The sequence below is a fragment of the Oryctolagus cuniculus genome, chromosome 4 (genome assembly GCF_051225735.1).
Source record: "Oryctolagus cuniculus isolate XC-2025 breed Fujian yellow rabbit chromosome 4, ASM5122573v1, whole genome shotgun sequence".
Lineage (NCBI taxonomy): Eukaryota > Metazoa > Chordata > Mammalia > Lagomorpha > Leporidae > Oryctolagus > Oryctolagus cuniculus.
Genome location: NC_142870.1, coordinates 151,198,320 through 151,223,565, shown reverse-complemented (window position 1 = coordinate 151,223,565; position 25,246 = coordinate 151,198,320). Strand labels below are relative to the sequence as shown.

The window sequence follows — 25,246 nt, the reverse complement described above, 5'->3', positions numbered from 1 at the left end:
AAGGGATAGTAGCCAACCCGGGAAGAACCAGCAGCAAACCCGGGGAGGGCCGAGCAGACAAAAGAACAGCACAGGGTCCTGTGTCGTTCCTCCATGAAGAGGGGGAGCGACAGGCTTCACTGCTGAATCCTACCAGACTTTTAAAGAAGAACTAACTACATTTCTTCTCAAGCTGTTCAAAACATCTGAAAGGGAGGGAGTCCTCCCAAAACTCCTTCTATGGAGCCAGCATCATCTTAATTCCTTTTTTTTTTAAAGATTTCATTTATTTGAGAGATAGAGTTGAGGACTGTGAGAGAGTGTGAGAGAGAGAGTGTGTGTGTGTGTGTGTGAGAGAGAGAGAGAGAGAGAGAAAGGTCTTCCATCTACTGGTTCACTGCCCAATTAGCCACAAAGGCCAGAGCTGGGCTGATCCAAAGCCAGGAGACAGGAGCTACTTCTGGGTCTCCCACATGGGTGCAGGGGCCCAACTGCTTGAGCCATCTTGTACTGCTTTCCCAGGCCACAGCAGAGCGCTGGATCGGAAGAGGAGCAGCTGGAACTAGAACCAGCACCCATATGGGATGCTGGCACCACAGGTGGAGGATAAACCCACTGTGCCACAGAGCTGGGCACACCTTAATTCCTAAACCTGAAAAAGATGCAAACAGAGAAAGAGGACAGACCAATTTCCTTGATGAACATAGACAAAAAAAATACTCAATAAAATACTAGCCAATCAAATCTAACACATCAGAAAGGTAATTCACTCAGACCAAGTGGGACTTATCCCTGGTATGCAGGGATGGTTCAGATTTCGCAAATCAATCAATAGGATACATCACTTTAACAAACTGAAGATCAAAAACCATATGATTATCTCAATAGATGCAAAGAAAGCATTTGATAAAATACAACACCCTTTCATGATGAAAACTCTAAGCAAATTGGGTATAGAAAGAACATTCCTCAGAACAACCAACACGTTTATGACAAACCCACAGCCAGCATCCTATTGAACAGGGAAGCATTCCTACTGAGATCCAGAACCACACAAGGATGCCCACTCTCACCACTGCTATTCAATATAGCCTTGTCTAAAGCTCTCCACCCGGACCATGTCTGCTCTCCATCTCTCCCGTCCTGCACTGCTTAACTTCTATTTTTGTTATTTCTCATTTCCTTGTGTTTTTCTCACTCCTGTGCCCTTATGATTCTTTTTCCTCTTTTTTTTTTTTTTTTTTTTTACCTGAGACAGTCATCCCATCTGCCTTTTCACTGCCATACAGGTAGCAGGAACCCAGATCCCTGAGCCAGCACCAGTGCCACCCAGGGTCCGCATGAGCAGGGTGCGGGAGCCAGGAGCCAGTGCTGAATGTTGAACTCAGGTCTCCAGTGTGGGACGTGAGCATCGTAACTGCCGGACTGAATGCCTACCCCAACCCTGGGATTCTCTGTCTGCTGTTTCAGTTAGAATTGAAATACAGATTAGTACTTCCTTTAATTTCAAAAATATAATTTAACATTTTTCTTCTCTTCACCCTTCTCTAAACTGAATTAAATTTCCACCTTTAAAGCCTGTTTAGCCATTCCGCAAACACTTCCTGAGTACACACTTTGTGGCAGGCATTGTCTTCAACACCAGAGAGCACTAGGGTTGCAAAATGAACCAAATAAAGTTCCCTGCCCTTAAGAAACTTACATGTTAGCCAGGGAGGCCAGCAAGAAAAATACTCTGCAAAGAAGGACTTGTGAGTGCAACGGCATCGTCGCTGAGTTGTGTGTTTGGGGCAGGTCCTGGAGGATAAGAGTCCTTACCTATATCACGCACTGAGGGACAAATGCACTTCTGACCTGAGGTGCTGAGGAGGAGGAATTAACAAACTAGTAGAGGCCAGAAAGGGCACATGCAACGCACAAATGCAAACCTGCGGATACTCATAGACCCCAAAACATGCCGTAAGCTAACCCAAGGATCGTTTGCATAGGGGTGGGGGCCGGGCTTGCTGAAAGGAGCCCTTTTAGAATACCTGCTGGCTCCATGGCTTCCGCCTTGGGGTTGGAGTGGCACAGAGCCCTAAAGCATGTGTGTCACCCAGTGGCTAGAAACAGTGAGTTGATTTATTTCTGGTGCCCAAAGCAGCAGCAGGCACTGAGAGTCCTCCTGGCCCAGATCTCGTGGGAACCACCAGAAGGCTCAGCTGGTGCCGGTCCTGTCTTTGCTTCAACCCTGCTTCTTGTCAGCCAGCTGGCCCTGTTCCCACGGCAAAGGTGCAGCACCAGCACGCTGGTTCTGACGGGTAAGCCTCGCAGCAGAAGGAACGCCGAAATCCGACAGGACCTGAGTGCCAAGAACTCAAGGAATAGGGGCGGGCGCAGGCGAGCGCTGTCTGCCCGAGGCTGAGCAGGGAGCAGCGGCGAGCCCGTGAGGCCTGCAGTTCCGTGACTAAGAGAAGTGGGACCCAGGACACTACAGTCAGGAAGCTGATGGCTAAGGGCCTCCCCAGCTTTGCTTCTGCACAAAAGCAGTGAGTCCGCTTTCACGGAAGTGAAAGAGATGGCGTCGGAGAGAAGCCGCCGCACCTCTGCGGGACAGCCGCCTTGGCCCCTGGTCGCGCCCTCACTCACTCTCCGGCTCCGCAGCAGCCTTGAGAATGGAGTCTGCGTGCCTGGTGCAGCCGAGCAGCCAGCCGGAGGAAAACAAGGCTAGGGCTCCCAAAGCCTCACTCTCAAAGACGATGTTACCAATGCGCTGAACAGCAGCACCGGATACATGAGGCAAAAACTGACAGAACTTGGAGAATTCAGCACCCCCCCCCCCCCAACACACACCACGAAGTGGAGAAAACTAGCAAGGCAGGAAACCAGGGAGGACGTGGCTGAGCTCGGCGCCGTGAGCCACCCGTGAATGACGGACAGCTACCGGCTCCAGGAGAACACACCTGGGCCAATCACCCGGGTCATCCGTGTTCCGGGCCTTACAATGCTTTAACGAGAAGCGAACAGTATCTGTGTGGGATTAAATCAGAAACGAGTAAGACTCTTACCGCACTTCAAACACAACACAGGCCAGAGAAGAAACGTGAAGAGAAATTTTTAAAACATTTTGAACTAAATGAAAAGATGTGTGGGATGCCACCCAAAGCAGAGCTTGGAGGGAAATCCATGGCACTGAACGCATGTGTTAGGGAAGAAGGAAGTCTAACATAAGCACCTAAACTGCCGCATTAGGAGAATCAGAAAAAGAAGAGCAAATGTAGGCCAGAGTGAGTCGCAAACAAATCATCAAAGACATAAACCAGTGAAACGGAAAATCATTTCTGTAGAGAAAGGCAACAAAATCCAAGCTGCTCCTTGGAAAAGATGGATAAAAATCAATGAACTGTTAGCCAGACTAAGAAAGTCAAAGGACAAAACCAAGCAATGTCAGAAGCGAGGGCTTTCCGCATAGTCCATCAACAGGAAACGGACACGAGCCCGGTCCCTGAATGGCACGGTCTGCAGAAACACGAGCCATCCGTATCCGAACAGCCCTGTGTATGGGCCTTCACGGGTCGTGGAGGGGCAGGTGCTGAAGCGTAGCAGGTTAAGCCACTGCTCGGGACACCTGCATCCCACAGCAGCTGCTCTGCTTCCAATCCGCCTTCCTGCTAAAGGATCCTGGGAGGCAAAGATAATGACTCAAGTGCCCAGGACCCTTCCACCCACATGGGAGACTTGAATGGAGTTTGATTCCTGGCTTCAGCCTGGCCCAGCCCTGGTTGCTGCAGGCATTTGAGGAGTGAACCAGTGAATGGAATTCTCTACCATTCTGCCCTTCAAGTAGAAGAAAATAAGCATTTTTTTAAAAACTTAAAATATAGAAAATGATACAATTGACAAAAAAAATCTGAAATCCGTGCACACATAACAACTGAATCAATAATAACCTTCTAAAACAGCACCAAGTCCATGTGGATTCACTGGTCCATTCTACCATACACAGAAGAAATTATACCAGTCCTCTATAATCTTCCAGAAATGGAAGCTTCTAGACAAGCTCTTCCAGCGATAGCTCATACGATGGGTTCCTAACTCATTTTACGAGGCTGGCATTACCCTACTAAAACCAAAGATACTACGAGAAAACTACAAACCAATCTCTCTTGAACAAAGATGCTGTAATCCTCAGTACAACAAAAGCAAACCAAATCCAACAATATAAGCAGAGTTATACACCATGTGCAGAAATGGCTCAGTATTTGTTTAATGTACTATGCTACAGCAGTCACATAATCACATCTAAATGGAGAAAAAGCATTTGACAAAACCCAACACTAATGCATGGTAAACAGTCAGTTAACTGGAACTTTAGAGGTACTCCCTCAGCTTAGTGAAGAAGGCATGGAGAAATCCTGCAGCTGGGGTCAGCACTGTGGTGCAGCAGGTTCTGGTCCACGCTACATCTGCTCCAGCTCTCTGCTAACGTGCCTGGGAAAGCAGCAGAGGATGGTTTGAGTACTTGGGCCCCTGCACCCACACAGGAGGCCCAGGAGGAGTTCCAGCTCCTTACTTTGGCCTGGCCCTCCCTGGCTGTTTCAACCATTTGGGGAGCCTTCGGGCTAATCCTCCACCTGCAGCGCCAGCACACCCGGTTCTAGTCCCGGTCGGGGTGCCGGATTCTGTCCTGGTTGCTCCTCTTCCAGGCCAGCTCTCTGCTGTGGCCCAGGAGTGCAGTGGAGGATGGCCCAGGTCCTTGGGCCCTGCACCCGCATGGGAAACCAGGAGAAGCACCTGGCTCCTGGCTTCAGATTAGCCGGCCACGCAGCACACCGGCTGCAGTGGCCACTGAGGGGGGGGGGGGTGAACCAATGGAAAAGGAAGACCTTTCTCTCTGTCTCTCTCTCTCTCACTGTCCACTCTGCCTATCAAAAAAAAAAAAAAAAACATGTTTAAAATGTTTAAATGTTAAAATAGAATACTAATGTTAAAATAGAATACTAAAGGGAGGGAACCAAGATGGAGGATAGAAATCATCTGATGTCAAGGCTTAATGTAGGGGCCAGTGCTGTGGTCCAGTGGGTTAAAGTCCCAGCCTACAGTGCTGGCATCCCATATGGGCACCAGTTGAGTCCTGGCTGCTCTGCTTCCAATCCAGCTCCCTGCTATTGTGCCTGGGAAAGCAGTGGATGATGGCCCAAGTGCTTGAGCCCCTGCACCCACATGGGGAACCCAGGAGAAGTCTTTGGCTCCTGGCTTCAGATTTCTTAGCTCCAGCAGTTTCGGCCATCTGGGGACTGAACCAGTGTGGGGAGCAACTGAGACTAGACTAAATTATTGGAACTGCTAGGACTAATTCTATGCATCTGATCTCCCACAATATGGCGCTGAGAGAGAGCAAACAACTTCCACGCAGCTGCCTCACCAATTCAACTAACAAGCTGCAGGAGCTGATCCTGCTCCTGATTAGAGGAGAGCAGCGTGCTCGGCATGTGGGCAGCAGAGCATGGATTGGTGGAAGAGGACTATAAAGGAGGAGAGAGACAACATGCACCAGGAAAACATCTGAGGAACATCTGAGGAACCTCTGAGAGCCGGCCAGCGGTGTGCCGCTCCTCTGCGGAAGCAGGGAAAGTGGCGGGGGTGCCGCCCCTCTGCGGAGGCGGGGGGCCAGCAGCAAACCCGGGAAGGGGCGGGCAAAGAGAACAGCGCAGGGTCCAGTGTCGTTCCTCCGGGAATGGGGGAGCGACAAACCAGCAGATGGAAGATCCTCTCTGTCTCTCCTTCTCTCTTTCAAATAAATAAAATAAACCTTTTTAAAAATAGACAATGTAAAGCTACTGTAATAGTGTTATTGACCCCCTCCCCCCAAAAAAGATGACAAATAGGTCAGTGGATAGAGCAGAGAGCCAAGAAAATACCAACAGTGCAGTCAACTGGTCTTTGACAAAGGAGCCAAATAGTCATTGCCACAAATGATACTGGAAATGACATCTGCTTGCACAGCAATGTTAAACACGAAACTTCCAAAGGTAACTCCAAGTAGATCAGAAACCTGAACGTAAAATGCAAAACTATCAAACTCTTAGGAGGAAATCTAGACGGCCTGGGGTTTAGCAAACCCATCCGAAGGTGTGATCCAATGCTATTCAAGATACACAAAGTGCTTTTAAAACTCCAGAACACAAATCTGGTTTTTTAAAATTAATTAATTATTTGAAAGGCAAAGGCACAGAAAGACCTTCCACTCACTGGTTCACTCCCCAGATGGCTGCAATGGCCAGAGAAGGGCCGATCTGAAGCTGCCAGTGCAGGGGCCCAAGCGCTTGGGCCATCTTCCACTGCTTTCTCAGGCCATAGAGAGAGCTTGGTGGCAAGGGGAGCAGCCCGGTCTTGAACCAGTGCCCATATGGGATGCCAGCACTGCAGACTGCAGCTTTACTGCTACAACACAGCGCTGGCCCCCACAAATCTGCTTTAAGAAATGGACCAGTCAAGACCTTAAGAGACGCCTCACCAGAGAAGATACACAATAGTTCCCCCGTTTTCTCAGTTTTGCTTCATGTGGTTTCTGTTACCAACTGAGGGCTGAAAATACGAAAGCTGTTCCAGCCAGCACGCATCAGCGCCCTGAGCAGTGTGATGGCGTCGCACACCCTGCACCCGCCCTTCGTCCAGCGTGCCCATGCTGTGCACACTGCCCACCCGTTAGTCGCGTGGTGGCCCTCCAGGTCCCTACATCAGTCACTACAGGACGCAGTGCTTGGTTCAAGTGACACTTATTTACTCAGTGGCCCCTCAGCGCTGGAGCAGTGACCCTGGCCACTGGGATTTGCCAGAGAAGCCAGAAGGGGCTCTTCCTTTAATGAGAAGGGGAAAGCCCACTCCCTGTTGAAGGGCCCTGTCATTGCCAATCAGGCAAACAGCTCCTGGGTGTGGCCCAGGCCCATCAGGCCCACCTGGAAGGCTACTAGGCAAGGTGACCTTCAAGTCGACTGGAGAGGCACAGCGGCGCCAATATCGGCTTTATCCTATGGAGTTAGTGCTGCCCTGACCTAGCCTCGGCCCCTCTGCCTGCCCTTTAAAAGCTTGAGATTGACTGTGACTAAACGGACATGTTCACCAAAACTTGTCCCCGGTGCTTCTTACTGAACAACGCCGTCACCCCACCATCCCGACAGTGCGCGGGCCTCTCAGGACAAGCCCGCACCTAACTTATAAACCATCAGAGGCATAGATGTATAGAAAAAATAACTAAAACTATACCTACAACTCAGTACTCCCCATGGTTTCAGGCACCCAGTAGGGGAGATGAGGGGGTACTGCCACCATGCAGATGGCGGATGAGCCAGGAACAGCTGCTCCCTGTCCTGCACCGTCAGGGAAAGGGAGGAGTGCTAGGACACCCACCCCTGTGAGAATGCTGAGAACCCAGAAGGCTGACGACAGCAGACGCCGGGGTGGAGGGGGGAAGGGGAACCCGTCCACTGCCTGCGGGAATACAAAAACAAACGCAAACCCCCTCTTGCGATCGCACCACTTGGTATTTACCCAAAGGAATGGAGAACTGACGCCCACACAAACACCTGTGCATGGATGCTTATAGTCACTTCATTCATAACTGCCAAGACATAGAGGGACCAAGATGTCCTTCAGAGGCGAATGGATGACCCGTGCTGCATCCGGACTACAAGTATGTGTTAAGAAACCAGGGCCCGGCCGGCGCCGCGGCTCACTAGGCTAATCCTCCGCCTAGCGGCGCCGGCACACCGGGTTCTAGTCCCGGTTGGGGCGCCGGATTCTGTCCCGGTTGCCCCTCTTCCAGGCCAGCTCTCTGCTGTGGCCAGGGAGTGCAGTGGAGGATGGCCCAGGTGTTTGGGCCCTGCACCCCATGGGAGACCAGGAGAAGCACCTGGCTCCTGGCTCCTGCCATCGGATCAGCGCGGTGGCCATTGGAGGGTGAACCAACGGTAAAAGGAAGACCTTTATCTCTGTCTCTCTCTCTCACTGTCCACTCTGCCTGTCAAAAAAAGAAAAAGAAAAAAAAAAGAAACCAGGGCCCGGCACTTCAGGTTAAGCCAGGTTAGTAGTGAGACACCAGCATCCCATATGAGTGCCAGTCCAAGTCCTGGCTGCTCCACCTCCCATCCAGCTCCCTGCTGATGCACCCGGGAAAGCTCTGGAAGGTGGCCCAAGTATTTGGGGCCCTGCCACCCACATGTAAGACCCAGGTGGAGTTCCGGGCTCCCGACTTCAGCCTGGCCCAGTCCGGGCTGTTGGGGCCATTTGGGGAGTGAACCAGCAAATGGAAGATATTTCCCTCTCTCTCTCTCTGTGTCTGTGTGTGTGTGTGTGTGTGCCTTTCAAATAAATAACTTTTTTAAGGGGCAAAACCAGAGACAGCGGAAACACAGGGCTTGTGAGGCTTGGCGGGCAGGACGCGGACGGAGCACAGGGATTTCCGGGGCAGCAGAGTACCCTGACTGGGAGGGGCACTGCCTGCCGCACACTAAAACTGCTTTTGTGTTTCCCTCCACTGTAATTATTAATGAGTCATATTTCATGGGCTGATGTTATGTATCATGTGCACACATTTTTTTTTCTTTTGCTGTACTCTAAATTCCTGTGCTAGCACACTGTGCACAGATATAAATGCAATAAACACACATGGTGCTGAGTGGCTTCCTAGCGTTCCCGTGTCAGGCCCTGGAAGCACCAGCTTTTATGTTTTATGGGAATTCAGACTGAGGCAGGGGGAAGCAGAGGTGCAGCGCTGAGAAGCCAGACTGGAACCATCTGCAGCCACGGAATCGGGCGAGGGAAAGCGAGTTCTCCTAGGGGCCGGGGCAGGCCCGCGGGAGTGAGGTACAGCCACGGCCGGAGGCAAACTCTGAGCTGCCCCAGTGTTCCGCCTGCTAAATGGGGCCAAGGCAGGAGATGAAGGAGAAGCTGCCGAGTGCATGGTAGGCATGCGGGGCTGGTTCTTGCTTTATGGGAAAGATTTAATGAGGTAATGAGCAGTATAGCATCTGAACTCTGCCGCTTGCCGGCTGTGTGTGACACGTGGACAAGTAACTGACCCTGCTGGAACCCGAGATGGTCCATCAGCGAGTGAGAGCCACCCTACTGTGTTCCAGGCTGGGGGAGCTGATGCGCCCACAGCACTGTTCCCTCGTGTAGGCTGCTCAGAGGGGACAGAAGCAATCAGCGTGAACTATCTGTTCTGTTAGTCCGAGTTCTCCCAGAAGCAGGTGTCAGGATAGGACCTCACAGGCCGAGTGTGAGTGGAGGAGATGCAGTAGGGGGTGGCAGCAGGGCTGTGTTACCAGACTCAGGGGCTTAGGAGGCAGCTGAAACAAACTGGGTTTGGGCAAGTCTCACAGCCTCTCCAAGCCTCATCACCGCTGTCCAACGTGGAAGGAGGCACCACGGGGTCCCGGTGAGGCGGCGGTGAGTGGGCGCCCGGCGGTGAGGGCTCAGGAAGCTGTCCCCAGGGCGCTCTGGCTGTGGACGGGACACCAGGTTGCTTCCCCACAGGGCTGGGAGAGCAAAGGGGAGCAGGAGCCTTACCAGCCATGACGGGGGCCTGAGCCGTGTGCAGTGGCCTGTCTGCGGTGTTTGGGACCCTGGATTAAAGGGGTGCAACTTCCAGAAGACAGCTAGTGGCCTCAGGCCATCTGCTCAGCCCCTCAATATGTCGATTTCCTCAACTGAAAGTAGGAACGAGAAAGATCCAGGGTGGCTGGAAAGATGAAATGAGTTACAGTGCCCGGAACAGTAAGAGCTCAATAAAAACCATTATCAGTGCAGCAGCGTACACGGAGGGAAATTTAAAACCGCCGCAAACTGAGACCCTGTCCCCCCCAGGAAGTGGGGTGTGTATCCTCCCCTTGAATGTAGGGAGGCTCCATTGCAGCAACTTCCCTCCCGAAGAACACAGCGGAAATCCCCGCTGAGCTGGTCTCTGGCCCCAGTCCTTAAGAAATTGGCATCTCCTCGAAAGATGTCCCTGGGAACCCTCAGCTGTGCTGGAGCCCACACCCTGGCGGGCCACTGGGCGGGCACCGAGGAGCCCCAGCTGCCCCAGCAGCGTGCCAGGGACGTGAGTGGAGAAACAGCCCGGAAGTGGGGTCTCCAGCTCCAGCCGCTCGGGCTGGGAAGAGGCAGGCTGCACAGCTGAGCCCTCCCCAAGTTCATGAACAAATGAAACGGCTGTCACTAGCCATCAGGTTTCAGAGTATTCCCTTTGCTTAGCAACAGATCATCACAACGCTGATTATCAGAATCTAAACACATGAAGCAGATGAATGGGCCGGGAGTGAGATGACTCATGTTTCAAACCGAGCCTGTTTCTGTTTGCTGTACAAACCATTCTGTCAGAGCTGCTCGGCCACGCGTGGCTACCGCTCGCCGCCTCATTTACTATCGGAGCAGGCAGCCGGGAAGGGATGAGTCTCCCAGGGTGTCTGGACCCACAGCATCTAGCTCCGCCCCTTTCGTGAGGACAGGACCTGAGGCCCGGAGAGGTAAGGGGACACAGGTGCCTGAGGCCACACAGCCATAGGAGGGAGCTGGGCTTGGTGTCCGGACTCCCAGCTCAGCCCTTTCACACTCTGCCCTCATTATTTGATGGCATGTTTATTTCTGCGTTATGTAACATTGCAAGAATAAATCTGTTTTGTGCGTGGGCCTATTTTACCCACTCCACATACACTGCCCCTCCTGGGACAGCTCTGAAGCAGAATCAGGGAGCAATCGAGTACAAGGGCCCCACTGTGGTGTCTGCGTTGCAGAACAGTGAGATTCAGACGCGTCATCACGTTCAGATTCCTCCAGCATGCCCAAATGCTGCCCCTTACCCTAGGCATATCTTTGTCCTTCTACTCAATCAGCCCAGTACTCGGACTTGGTGCCCCAGGCTCCCGTCCCGGCAGCTCCGCTGAAATGCCCGCTACCATTCAGAAGCCTCAGAGCCGCCTTTGTCCTCTGAAAGCCTCGGACGGCATCGGTGCCAAGCCCGCTCCCTCCTGGCCCCTGTGCAGTCAGGACTTTTCCCCTTTTCAAAGCGGATGTATTAGAACGTGCCCAGCTCAAAATAACTCCCAAGAACCTTCGTCTTTTTTCTTTTTTCTCTTAAATGACTATTTGTTGCAGGTTGTAAAAACGTGATTCTCCCCTTGACAAGCGCTCTCTTCTCGGGGGGCTGAGCCCTCAGCGCTGGCCATGCGGTGTGCCTGACTCACAGCTCTGGGAGCACGCCTGGTCTGCCCGCTGTGCGGTGCACCCCCCACCCCCCCACACACACACCCGCTCCTCCCTTCCCCCTCACTGCCAGAGTGCAGCCTCACTGCCTTCTATTTTTCTACATGTTTTAGTTCCACAGCTATGCCAAGACCGCTTGGAGGACAGCACTCCAACACAGCCTGACATTTAGCGGCTCTGACCCGCCGCGGTCGCTGAGCGCGCTAAGTCTGCAGCGTGGGCGGCCTCGCTGCACTGGCTCACCAATGACCCTAACAGCCAGAGCTGTGCCAGACCCAAGCCAGAAGCCAGGAACTCAAACCAGGTCTCCCACGTGGGTAGTGTTAGCTAGGAAGCCAGATATGAGCTTATGTGTGTGCGACAAAGGCCTAAAGAAAAGACATCTATGTCCAGCATATGCTGCATCTCAAAGTCATCCCAACAATGTTTCAGGGGCAGCCCGGTATTCGTATCCTGCCCTGCCCCCTTCTACCCGATAACCTGCCAGGTGGGGGTCCCTGCCCCTTCTTCCTGACAATCTTCCACAATCTCGCAGATGCAGCCCAGTATCTGCATTTCAAATACCCTGCTCCTGGACCTGCTCCGGACCCTGGGTTAGGACAGCGCCAGCTAGGCTTCCTCCTGTCTGATACCTTCAGGGGAAAACTCAGATAGGAGGAGATGTGTGAAGACAAAGACCCATCTCCTTAAAAACTCCCGGCCTCAACTGGACTGCGCGCTCAGCCCTCTGCCTCTTTGCTGAGTCGCCCGCCTGCCTCGGTGTAACCCCTCTACTCAACCATGTAACCTTGCTCCTCCCCCCAAGTCCGAGTGACTGCGCACTCTCTCTCAGGTCCTGTCTGGAGAGGTGCCCATCTGTCCTTACGGATGTCCCTGCCCTAATAAACCTGCTATTTTACCTCCCACTACTCTCTGTCTCACGCCTGAATTCTTTCTTGCGCGAAGACAAGAACCCTGCCATTCTCCGGTAACAGGTAGCAGGGACCCAAGTACTTGAGCCATCATCTGCTACCTCCCAGGGTGCAATATTAGCAGGAAGCCGGATCAGAAGCAGAGCCGGGCCTTGAGCCGGGAACTCCAATACCGCAAGCCACATCCTAACCACGGCACCAAATGCCGCCCCGGTACTTATCTTCCCTTGGTGACGTTGCCCTCCACATTCTATAGTTGCTAGCACATAAATTTTTAAAAAAGATGTATTTATTTGAAAGGTGGAGTTACACACACAGAGAGAGAGAGAGAGAGAGAGAGTCTTCCATCTGCTAGTTCACTCCCCAAATGGCTGCAACAGCCAGCGCTGGGCCAGACTGAAGCCAGGAGCTTCACCTGGGTATCACAGGCCCAAGCACCTGGAGCCATCTCCACTGCTTTTCCCAGGCCATTAGCAGGGAACTGGATTGGAAGTGGAGCAGCTGGTGCCCATATGGGATGCCGGTGTTGCTGCAGCACAAAGCCGGCTCTAAGCACAGTATTTTTCACAGAGCTAATGCTTAATTGTTACTCCTGGTTTTTTGCAAGATGCAAGCTATCCATATTTGAATACAAAACTTTTAAAGAATTAAGAGCCAGGATTGTTACTCAGCAGGTTATCCTACCACTTACAACTCTGGCATCCAGATCCAAGCACTGGCTCAAGTTCTAGCTTCTCTGCTTCCAATCCAGCTCCCCGCTAATTCGCTGGGAAGCAACAGCAGATGGCTCAAGTCCCTGAGCCCCTGCACCGGCGTGGGAGACCTGGAAGAAGCTCCTGGCTTCGGATTGGCACAGCTCTGGCCGTTGTGGCCAACTGGGGAGTGAACCAGCAGATGGACAACCTCTCTCTCTCTCTCTCTGCCTAACTCTGACTTTCAAGTAAATAAATAAATCTTAAAAAAACAAAACAAAACACACTGAGCATAATTTTATCTTTCTTTGATTATTCAGGAATCACTTTAGAGCACTGGTGTTTCTAGATTAGGGTATGCATTTCAACCATCACATTCTAACACCTGGAACAAAATGGAAACGTCTGACCATGCACACACTGTGCAGGTGCACCTAGTCCTAGGGTGGAAAAGCACAGACTGGTGTCTCTGCCCTGAGGGCCGGCGTGCTTTCCAACAACCCACCGGGAGCCTGTGGCAACAGACTCGGGGTTCACGTGGCAAGACTACACCCCAAGTCTTGAGCTTGAAGGGTACAACATCTGGGATTTCAGTCTCCCCAAATCAGGTGACATTTCCTGAAATTTTAAACACTTACGGTATAATAAAGCTGGTCACTGGACTGGTGTGGAAGGGCCAGTCCATGGGAGGTTCGATATGGACAGGTCCCCTGACCATAAATACCACCCTGTGTGTTTTATCCAGACTTCCTGAGAATCCTGCTGCCCGTGTTTCTTACACTGGAACTACATACACGGATTATTCTTAAAGTGACAGCAAATAAACTGGCTGAGTCAGCAAAAGTTGCGTATTCCCAAGAACTTTCAAGTTCACACAAAACCTGATGGCGGCAATTCTCCGGCTCCACGTGGCATTTTCCCAGTATCTGCCTTGAGCCAACGAAACAGAGCAATCCTGGCAGCTGGGAAAGCCACCCAGAACGGGTAACGGGCACAAGCCAGTTCTTCCGGCTGGCGATGGGGAAGCTCTAGCTGGGCACTGCGTCTGGCCTGGGACTCCCAGGCCCCAGCTCTGTGGCCGAGATGCGGCTGGGTCTCGGATGAGGGCTGGCCTTCCCCAGCCTCAGCCCCCTGCTCCGCGTGGAAGCACCTGGCTGCTTCAGGCTCTGGCGTGGGAGCTGCGGGCCGAGGCCTGTGTGTCTGCTCGGGGAGGCGCTCAGCACTGCAGCAGGGGCTCGTGCTCCCCAGGAGGCCTTGCTGGCTGCTCGCTGGACTGGGGTCCCCAGACCCCAGAGAGGCTGGTGGAGCCCGTACCGGTGGAGCCAAGAACTTGCTTGGCTGACAGCTTCCCAGGGGCTGCTACCCCCCGCCACTCACTATCAGAGCCCCTGTGGCCAGGCCTGATGTGGGCAATGAATATATTATTTAAAAAAAAAAAAAAAACTTATTTGAAAGAGTTACAGGAAGAGAGGAAAAAGAGACAGAAAGATATTCCATCTACTGGTTCCCTCCCCAGATGGCCTCAATGGTGGGCAAGGAGCTTCCTCTGGGCCTCCCACGCAGGTGCAGGGGCTCAGGCACTTGAACCATCCTCCACTGCTTTCCCAGAAGCATTAGCAGGGAACTGGATGGGAAGTGGAGCAGCCAGGACGTGAACCGGCGTCCGCACTGCAGATGGCGGCTTTACCCGCTACGCCACAGCGCCGGCCCAGCATACAGGAATTTCTAATCCAAGTTCTTGCCCCCCGCAGATGGGTGCGCAGATAGGAACAGAACTTACAGCGAGGAAATAAACACACATTCACGCGTAAGAGTGGGCCAGAGCTCCCTGCGAAGGAGAGAGAACTGAGCCAGTTACCTCCAGCGAGGGCGGGAGCAGTCCTTCAACGGCGACCCAGTCCGGGGTGCTCCAGGGCTGGGGACTGAGCATGCGCCCTGGTCCCGGATGTGACGGGTGCATGCTGGGAAGGTAGGTGGATCAGGCCCGCAGTTAAAGGAACAGCATCACTTTGCAGGGAAACGAGTTCAGCTCATCTAAACCTTAACATCATAACAGGCCTAGCACTTAAGACGCCTGGGTCCCATGTTGCCAGTACCTGGGTTCGATTCCCAGCCCTGGCTCCTGACGCCAGCTTCCTGCTAACGTCCACCCTGGGCGGCAGCAGGTGATGGCAGAGTGGTTGGGTCTCTTCCAGCCATGGGAGAAACCTGGGCTGAGTTCTGGGCTCCCAGGTTCAGCCTGGTCCAGCTCTGACCATCCCAGGCGGTCAACCAGTGGGTGAGAGCCGTCTCTCTCATTGACCTTCAGCCTGTCAAATTCAAAAACCGGTGTTCGGCCGGCGCCGCGGCTCACTAGGCTAATCCTCCACCTAGCGGCGCCGGCACACCGGGTTCTAGTCCCGGTCGGGGCGCCGGATTCTGTCCCGGTTGCCCCTCTTCCAGGCCAGCTCTCTGCTGTGGCCAGGGAGTGCAGTGGAGGATGGCCCAAGTGCTTGGGCCCTGCACCCCATGGGAGACCAGGAGAAGCACCTGGCTCCTGGCTCCTGCCATCGGCTCAGCACAGTGCGCCGGCCGCAGCACACCGGCTGCGGCGGCCATTGGAGGGTGAACCAACGGCAAAGGAAGACCTTTCTCTCTGTCTCTCTCTCTCACTGTCCACTCTGCCTGTTCAAAAAAAAAAAAAAAAAAAAAAACCGGTGTTCAGGGCGATTATAGGCCACTGGGGCCTGGGGTGCTGGTTATGTGGGAGTAGAAAGCTAACACAGGCAGAGGGCTTAGCAACAAGGGGAGATGGAGGCAGTGGCAGGGGTTTGGGGCGCTCACAGATCCTAGGGCACAACACATTACAGAGCACTGCAGCTCTCTCTAGTTTGCTCTCTGTCCCCTGTGGGCAGGGCTCAGGGCTGTGCCTCCCCGTGAAGCTGCTCCCCCAACTCTGACTCGGCCCAGCCTCTCTGTCTGAGCAGGTTGCCCTTTGCCCCCTGAGCTGGGAGGCCACCGCTAACCAAAGCTGCTCCCAGCCACTAGTCCCAGGGATATTTTCCTTCTAGAAAACGAGTTTTAGGACCAGCGCTGTGGTGTAGTGATTGAAGCCACCACCTGCAGTACCGGCATCCCATATGGGCGCCGGTTCTAGTCCTGGCTGCTCCACTTCCCATCCAGTTCTCTGCTATGGCCTGGGAAAGCGGTAGAAGATGGCCCAAGTCCTTGGGCTCCCGCAACCACATGGGAGACCTGAAGGAAGCTCCTGGCTCCTGGCTTCAGATAGGCACAGCTCCAGCTGTTGCGGTCAATTGGGGAGTGAACCAGCAGATGGAAGACCTCTCTCTCCCCCTCTGGCTCTGCTTCTCTCTGTGTAACTCTGACTTTCAAATAAATAAGTAAGTCTTTTAAAAACTGAGTTTTCCTGTCCTGTCGCCATCTTTCACTTTGCTCCTCCCTCTGTGCCTTCTTTTCAGGGCAAAGCCATGCTGTGGCCACCACGGCCACTTCCAGAGCCGGCAGGCAGCGAGAGGGGACCCAGCAGGCGCTTCCTGGGTGTAGCCTGCGCACTGGCCTCCCGGCCTGTCTCTTGGCTCAGGGCGACGCCAGGCGTTTCTAAGATAATTTCTGTGTCCCTGGGGTTTGGGAGGGAAGCAGGGTGGGCGGCCGACAGCCACATCCTGCCTGCCAGCTCCCTCCCGCTGCCGGTCTGCACGGGAGGGTGGGAGAGGTCCTGCTCCCGTTCCAGGGGGACTTCCCGGGGCGTGGGGATCCCAAAACTTCAGGAATTCTGAGTCATTCCTGCTTATTTCCTGAAGACTTGACTCATTCCAGGCCTTCGCAAGGAGCAGTGAGTCAGCGGGGGCCGGCGCCGGGAGGCTCCCCACACATCCCAGCAAGGAGAAAACTGGGGCAGGAGGTTTCAATGAAGCGCCCAGCGCCACGGCCAGGGCCAGGGCTGCAGGCCTGAGGTTGCCACCCCAGAATCCGCCCTCTGACCCTTCCTGCCTCCAAGCCCCAGGGGCTCCTGGAAGGCTGCAAGGCAGTGCGGACCTGGGTGGCCGTGTTCACCCCAGTTTCGAATTTTTAAAACTCAACCGCCACAACATCTAACGGACTATCCATGCTGCCCTTAGGAATCTGAAAACAGTCAGTAGGCAAGGAATGGAAAGACTTCTCAAAGCAGCTTTGCCACTCCCGCGCCGCCTCCGCAGCAGCGCCGCCTCTCGGCTTCACAGACCTCGGTGCCTGGGGCCGGCACGGGCGGGGCGCACGGCCGGACGGCGCAGGGCTGTGCCCCTCACACCTTCCCCACACTTTCCCGTGCCTCCCGCCTGCCCGGAGCCTGCCGCATTCCATTCACCGTGAGCTGCCGCGCTATTTTTGAAAGCTGTTTGCTGGCAGCCCTGGCGTTGCCATTTTGTGGATGGTGTTAGGGTACAGAGCGAGGGAGACCCCACAGGGCTGTTTCTAACGTGGCTTCTGCTCTGGTCCTTCCCTGAGAACATGGCTGGGCTTGGAAACCACTTACACATCCTGGGGGTCACCTGATCAGCGACAAGAGAACAAATCCAGCCCCCCCCCCCTTGCTGTGGTACTCGGGTCAAGTGGCCACCTGTGGTGCCGGCATCCCATAAGAGCACTGGGTCGAGTCTCGGCTGCTCCACTTCCGATCAGGCTCTCAGCAGAGAGATGGCTCAGGTACTTGGGTCCCCACCACCCACGCTGGATACCCAGATGGAGTTCCAGGCTCCTGTGGCCATTTGGGTAGTGAACCGGCAGATGTGATTCTCCCTCCCTCCCTCCCTCCCTCCCTCCCTCTCTCTCTCTCTGCCTCTCTCCCTCTCTCTCTTTCTCCTAACTCTGTTTTTTGAACAAATGTATCTCTAAAAAAAATAAATAAATAAATCCGGCCGGTGCCACAGCTCACTAGGCTAATCCTCCGCCTGCGGCGCTGGCACCCCAAGTTCTAGTCCCAGTCAGGCACCGGATTCTGTCCCGGTTGCTCCTCTTCCAATCCAGCTCTCTACTGTGGCCCGGGTGGGCAGTGGGAGATGGCCCAAGTGCTTGGGCCCTGCACCTGCATGGGAGACCAGGAGGAAGCACCTGGCTCCTGGTTTCAGATTGGTGCAGTGCGCCGGCCGTGGCAGCCATTTGTGGGGCGAACCAAGGGAAGGAAGACCTTTCTCTCTGTCTCTCTCACTAACTCTGCCTGTCAAAAAAAAAAAAAAAACAAAAACAAAAACAAAAACAAAAACACTGCTTTGTGGATATGTAAAACATACACCGACATTTATTTCCGTTTTAGTTCTTAAAGCCAACTGCCTACTGAGCCATCCGCTACAGGAAGGTGTGGTTGGGCAGACGCAGGTGCACGGGAGAAGCCAGAAAACGTCTCCATCCCCGACACCTAAGAGGACGAGGGCAGCCGCGTGTTCCGCGTCTCCCCAGGCTCCCGGGCGCGAGGCAGCGCCGGCGCCCCGGTGCCAGGCCGTCCGCACCGGGGGCGCACCGCATCCCTAGTCCCTCTCGTACCACCGGCCGTACAGGGCCGCCGTCACCAGCCCGGAAGACAGCCTTCTCTTCCTCAGGAAATAGCGGCCCCGGTCCCAGCCGAGCTGGTCGGGGGTCTCCAGGCGCATCCCCGAGGCCAGCAGCAGAGGGAAGACGTAGGCCGTGCTGAAGTTGCCCCACAGGTCGAAGTCGAAGCTCCCGGAGGCCTCCGTGACCTCCCGGCCGCACGTGTGGAGCTCCGAGCCCCCGCACTTGACCAGGGCGCACACCTGGAGGTAGTAGGCGCCGTTCACTGTGTGCAGGCCGTCGAAGACCCCCAGGGCGTACAGCTCGGGCGACGGGGCGGGCCGCTCGTAGAGCAGGTGACAGCAGAGGCCGCGGGCGCACACGCGGAGGTAGCCCGCATCCTCGCGGGCGGGCACCAGGGTGAAAGTGTCGTACATCATCTCGGCGCCGAAGGTCGGGGCCCCCTCGCAGCGGCCCTCCCGGGGGTCCCGCTCGCAGGTCGGCTCGCCCCGCGGGGCCTGCAGAAGCCGGCGGGGCGCGGGGTCCGCACCGACGAGCCCCTGCGGGCTCGCGGCCACCCGGGCGACGAGCAGGCGGCCACCGGGGTCCCCCGCGGCGTGGTGGTACCAGGACTGGCGCGGGGTGTGGATGCCGCTGCCCGTCATCCCCAGGGCCGGCTGGTGGATGTTGGCCGCCAGCACGTTGACGCCGAAGGCTGTGGCGAAAGCTCTCTGGATCTGGATGGCGGCCAGGAGCGGGAGCTGGTTCATCCAGGCCGTCGGGTAGGCCACGTGCCTCACCTGCGCGCCCAGGAGCAGCCGCACGGCGGGCTCAAAGAAGAGGATGTCGAAGCAGGTGAAGATGCCGAACCGGCCCGCGAACGGGGTCTCGAAGGTCGTGCGGTCCGCCGCCGCGGGCCTGTCGAAAGCTGCCTCGAAGTACAGGTTGTGCTTCCGGTAGCGGGCGACCAGGGTGCCGTGGCTGCTGAACACCACGTCCGTGTTGAACTGGTATCTCCCGTCCGCCGGGCAGCCGGGGTCGCCGCGCGCGCACGGCTGTTTGGTCCCGAGGTTGGCCACCAGGAACATCTGGCCCCGGATGGCCATGCAGCTCAGGCGCCGAAGGACCTGCGAGGGAGACAGGTGCGCGTGCACGCGATCGGAATCCTGCTTTACTGTGGCCGCGTGGTTTTAAACAGAAAAGCTCCTGCCGTGTGTCTCTGAGCTAAGAACAGCTGGCAAGAGGGCTGGAAAGCACGTGAACAGGTGAGTTCCCAGGACAAATCCAGAAAAGAGGCCCAACCTCACTACTAACAAGGCAGCGAAAGAATTAAACTCATGAGCCATCTTTGTGCGCCCGCTAGGACTGGCCCAAATTCAGAAAGTTATTCTATCTTGCATAAGAGAACGGGCACCCACCGTTACTACTGAGATCAAAGTCTTTTAAAGGCAAAACGTGGCACTCTTTAAGGTAATCTACCGTTTATGAGTATGCTTGGAAAAATTCGGTTTCTAGAAGTTTCATCTTAGAGAACAGCTGAAACATGTTTACAAAAATCACACAAACAAGAATACTCACTGGACAACTACTCAAAACAGTAAGAGTTAAAAAACAATAGGCACAGGGCCAGCGCTGTGGCGTAGTGGGCAAAGCCACCCACATCCCATGTGGGCGCTGGTTCAAGTCCCGGCTGCTCCACTTCCGATCTAGCTCTCTGCTATGGCCTGGAAAAGCAGTAGAAGATGGCCCAAGTGCTTAGGTCCCTGCACCCACAAGGGAGACAGGAAGAAGTTCCTGGCTCCTGGCTTCAGATTGGCGCAGTTCCGGCAGTTGTAGCTATTTGGGGAGGGAACCAGCGGATGGAAGACCTTACTGTCTCTCTGCCTCTCCTCTGTGTAACTCTTTCAAAATAAATAAATAAATCTTTAAAAAAAAAATCCAGTGTATCGCACAGCAGATAATGGGGTGCAGGGCAAGGCACTGAGGGCAGGGTCTCTAGGAAAGGATGGGGGTGGCCTCGGGGAAGGGGAGGGGGAACTTTCGCTTTTGTTACTTCTACTTGGCCAGGTTGTTCGATATATTTAGACTCTTGTATTTCTGTACAATAATACCAAGAGAAGTTCCCCGGATCCTCAAGATGACCAGCATTCCCTGATGGGATGAGTGGCTTGTGCAGTCTGGGGAGTTTGGGTCTGGCTTTGTGGACCCTAGAGTCTCCTCTGGGTCTCAGCCCGTTGTGGGCTTGGCCCAGCCCCGCCCATCCCCAGGGACCCTGAGAAGGCGGGGGTCCTCACGCACCTCCGTGTCGTTGTAGCGCTGGGGCTCCAGGCACGGGTTCCACCTGACCACCTGGGGGTCCGGCATGAAGTCCAGAAACGGGTAAATGGAGGTCCTCGTGAAGTTGAACCCGTGAATGCCATCCTCCGGAAACACTATGATCTGTACGCCCTGGAAACCCAAACAGCCAGGCATGTTCTGTTACCAGCAACACCGCTCATTTGCTCACGCCTCCGGGAGCCAGCAATGCAGAGATGGCGGCCCCACTCTCACCGGGGCTTGTGGTCTGGGGGCCGCTGCCTCACTGGGCCCGATTCCAAGGGGACAAGGTCCTCCAGGAACGACGCCCACCTGTGCCCGAGGGCGTGTCAGGCCAGCAGGCGTGGGGGGGGGGGGGATGCGGACCAAGGTGCAGGAGTCTGCGAGGCGCACCTGCAGGGAGATCACTGGGCCAGCCCAGGGCTGCTCAGCCTCCCCTGTGCCTCTGAACCAGCCGGGGAATTTCTGAACAAACTCTGAGGCTGGGGCCCAGCAGGCCGGTGGGTAGGAGTTGGGTGCGTGGATGTCAGCATGGAAACACAGACTCGCTAGAAAGACCAACTCCCCCACGGGGAACTGGGAGGCTCCCCGAGGACTCTGGCTTCCCTACCTGCCTTTGCCGCCTGGGCTCTGAGCACCACCAGCGCATTCTTCTCTTGCGCTCCACTCACACAGCTGAAAATGCCAAGGCCCAGAATGGCAGGTGGAGAAGGCAGGCCTGCAGGCCCGAGTGACCCACAGCAGCAGGCAGAGGCACGCACCTCTGCACTGCACTGCACTCTATTTCTCCTGGTTACCAACGCTTACAAGTTTAAGTGTAGAAAACTTGGGAAACAGACAAAGATATGCTGATCGTATGACCCAAGGATATTCCTATCCACTATTTTCATCATTACTCTCTGCACGAAAGGGTTCCTCAAAGAGTTCACGGAGGGGTGGGCCTTGGGTGAAGCTGTGGGATGCTGCTTGGGACATCTGCATCCTAGCTCCGCTCCCGGCTGGCTCTCTCCCTGACTCCAGCTTCCTGTCAGTGCAGGTCCCAGGAGGCAGCGGGGTTGGCCCCAGACACTGGGCCCCTGCCACTCCCAGGAGACTGAGTTCCCAGTCCCGGCCTGGCCCGGCTCTGGCCATCGCAGGCACCTGGGGAGAAAACCAATGGACAGCAACTCTCTCCCTCTCTACCTCTCAGATAAATAAGAATTTAAAAAAAAAAAAAAGAACTGTGGGATGCGGAACTAAAAGATAAGTTTGTTTTGGAAAAAAATTTTCAAAACCCAGGTATGCAGAAGTCTTCAAAAAGTTTACATATTATGGAAAAAATTTGCATTGAATTTAAAATTGTTTTGCGTCAAATAAAAAAAAAAACACCTGTTTTAAATCCATTCTCTGTGACCCTTCTGAAGTGCCCTCGTGTGTGTGTGTGTGTGTGTGTGTGCGCACATAACTGAGAGGACAATAAGTATGTGGCCCTGCTATCATTTGCAATGGCCACACTGTGTCTAAGAGGACACCCCGTTTATCCTCTGTTGCTGGACACTGGAAGCAGTCCCAGCTTTTTGAAATAAAAACTGTTGTGAACATTTGTATTCGGCATGAAAACTTACCGACAGTTGCCCACAAATCTTCAGGTGAGTACCTCTTTCTTCAGAATAAAACCAAGTGAAATTAGTGGGTCAGAAGGCATAAAATTTGTTAAGTTTTTAACACATGTTGTCAAAAAGCTTTAGAGAATGGTTACACCAACGTGAGCTCTCCCCAGAACAGTATGAGACTGGCTATCTCACTGCCCACTGATGAGAACAGAAAAATCATCACAATCGTGGAAACGGAGCAAGATGAAGAGTGGGCACTCGGTGGAGTGGCTACAGCGCTGCCCTGGGTGCCTGCAATCCAGATCGGACTGCTTGGGTGTGGGTCCCGGCTCTGCTCCTGATTCCAGCTTCCGGCTAAGGCTGCAGAGACTGCTCAAGTGCTCGGGTCCCTGCCACCATATGCAGACCTGGATGGAGTTCCTGGCTCCTTGCCATTGTGGGCATTTAGGGAGTGAACCAGTGGGTGGGAGAAGTTTGTGTGTCTTCTGTCTCGCTCTGCCTTTCAAATAAATAAAATTTTAAAAAATTAAAAAGTGCATATATTTCCAAATTACATCAGTTACTGTTTAACAAGCTCACTCAAGGATTATTTAATTATCTAGAGAATGTACTGTGGCTTGTTTTTATTTAAAAGATCACTTCAAAGATTAGAATTACATTGCCTTGTAGGACATTAGTTGTAAGTTTTTTTTTATCAATTAGCAATTTTTTTAAATGCTCACTGCTCTAATACAATTTCATTTATCAAAATCTTTTTAAAAATTATTTGAAAGAGCTAGAGAGAGAGGGGAAAAGACAGAGCTCGCCTATCAGCTGGATCACTCCCCAGATGGTAGTAACAGCTGGGTCTGAGCCAGGCCGAATCCGGGAGCCTAGACCTCCACCTGGGTCTCCCGCATGGGTGGCAGGGGCCCAAGTCCTTGGGCCATCTTCTGCTTCCTTCCAAGGTAACTTAGCAGGGAGCTGGGTCAGAAGTGGAGCAGCTGGGACTTGAACCAGCGCTCATGAGGGATGCCAGTGTCACAGGCTGCGGCTTAACCTGCTGTCCCACGACACCAGGCCTTCAATTCTCTTTTGATTCAGCTTTGCCATCTTGCTGGTTCCTTTATTAATTAATGAGTTCAATAAGGCGGTCTAATCATGGGGGGGGAGCCAATGTAATCCATAAACTGTACTTTGGAAATTTATATTTACCAAATTAAAAAAAAAGTCATGTTTTTAACTTTTTGTAACTTGTACTTGGATATCTGTTTTCCTTTATTAAAAATAAAATTCTGAGTGCAAAGAGTGGTTTCTGGTGGAGATGAACATTTAAGTTGTATTTACATATCACGTGAGTAAGGAAATCAAATTTCGTTGCCCGAGCACAGGCCAGCCAGGAATGGGGACGGGAACCAAACCCAAGCTGGGGCAGAGGGTGGCTGCGGCACGGCTGGGAATCCTGGACGGGGAGCTGTTAGCATGTCTGAGAAAGGGCAGCAGCAGCGACTTCTGATTGCCCTTGGGGAGATGGAGGACTCCTGCGGAGCGAAAGGCACCAAGCCGGCGAGCGCCCGGCCCAGTCCTCTTTAAACCGGACTCCTTTTCCTCCCTCCAACACCTCTGCCAAGAGAGAAGGGCTCGGCCGGCTCGCCCAGGAGCCTCCGCCCCACAGCCAGGCCCGTGGGAAACTCCGCTGTCTCAGAAGCTGCTCTGGCAAATACAACTGCACGGGAGCTGAAATATCTGGAAGCGCCACACGTGGAGGGGGAAGCCGCTGCCTTCTGTTTCCTCCCGGCAGGTGGTTAAACCGCAAAAGCAGGGGGCGTGCACCCGGAGGGCCGCGGCCTTGCGCATAGCATGTGCCCAGCGTCTCGGGAGGGCCGTGGTCGGGAGGAGGAGGAAGAGGGAGGTGCTGTCAGGTGCTGGAGCCACGTGGGCAAATGCTGCGCCAGGAGAATGCATGCCCTTGGAGGGTCGGTGTCATCCGGAGCTCTGAGGGCACAGCCCGGGTATTTTTACACTGACTTCAGCATAAACATAAATCAGGTGCGTGTCAAATATATGCGTGAATGACGTGAAAGAAACTGATACGCAGGATTCCTAAGTAGCCGTACCTGTGAAGTCCTGGCTCTTGGCTTTATAAGTACAGGCTGTGTGTGGGCAAAGGGCACGGATGCGGTCAGCAGCCGTCGCCCTGTGAATCTACGGGGCGACATGGCTGCCAACAGTGTCCCGGGGACCACATCTACAAGGAATCGCCAGGATTGAGAGGGCTGCACAACTACAGGTGGCAGCCGCGGGCACTGCTACAGCTGCTCATTGAGCGGGAGACCCTTCCAGAAGTTCCCGCTGCTGGAATGAGTGCACCTGCGAGAGTCAGCTCGGGGCCACTGCAGTGTCCCAGGAGAAACGGCCGTCAGGTTGGAACAAGAGCGAGAGGTGTCACCTGTCAGAAGAAACTAGGCCAGGTCTTCAAGCTCCCTTCCAGCACCACCCGTGTGTCTGCCATGAGCTACAACTTTAAAATGCAGGCGCCAGGCATCCTCCATTAGAGCGCCTTGGTTCAACTCCTGCCTGTGGTCCGGGTCCCAGCTTCCTGCTAATGTGCACCCTGGGAGGCAGCAGGTGATGGCTCAAGGAGTTGGCTCTCTGCTACCCTGTGGAGGCTTGATCGAGTTCCTGACTCCTGGCTTTAGCCTGACCCGGCCCTGGCCATTTCGGGTATCTGGGGAATCAACTAGCAGTTAGGAGCTCTGTTTCTGCCTCTCCAATAGATAAAATAAATTTTTAAAATGTAATGTGGCAGTAGCTGGGGGGGCTGCAGCTGCCACCCCGACCAGCTGCTCCGGAACAGGTGCTGTGTGGGGGACCTGTCGGCCTCACTGCGCCTCTCTAACTTCCACATTGAGTTTACCTCCTGGCCAGGCGAGGGCGGGGCTTCTCCAGCAACTGGGCTGGGGCAGCTCACCCCCTGGGGTACAGCCCGAGCCTCCCCTTGCTCACGGGTTTCCCAGGCCGGCCTTTTTCCCCC

At 54.3% G+C, this 25,246-nt stretch overlaps 1 protein-coding gene across 1 annotated transcript in view; it reads right to left on the bottom strand.

Moving 5' to 3' along the window:
• Positions 1 to 18,068: 18,068 nt before the first annotated feature.
• BTD (biotinidase) overlaps positions 18,069 to 25,246 on the bottom strand; it is a 54,904-nt gene continuing 47,726 nt past the window's right edge. Inside the window, exons 3-4 of the mRNA XM_051818486.3 lie at positions 20,624 to 20,773; positions 18,069 to 19,452 (exon numbers count right to left, since the gene is read on the bottom strand). Coding sequence (XP_051674446.3) covers positions 18,325 to 19,452; positions 20,624 to 20,773 — 1,278 coding nt within the window. The 3' untranslated portion in view covers positions 18,069 to 18,324. The remainder of the gene's footprint in view (positions 19,453 to 20,623; positions 20,774 to 25,246) is intronic.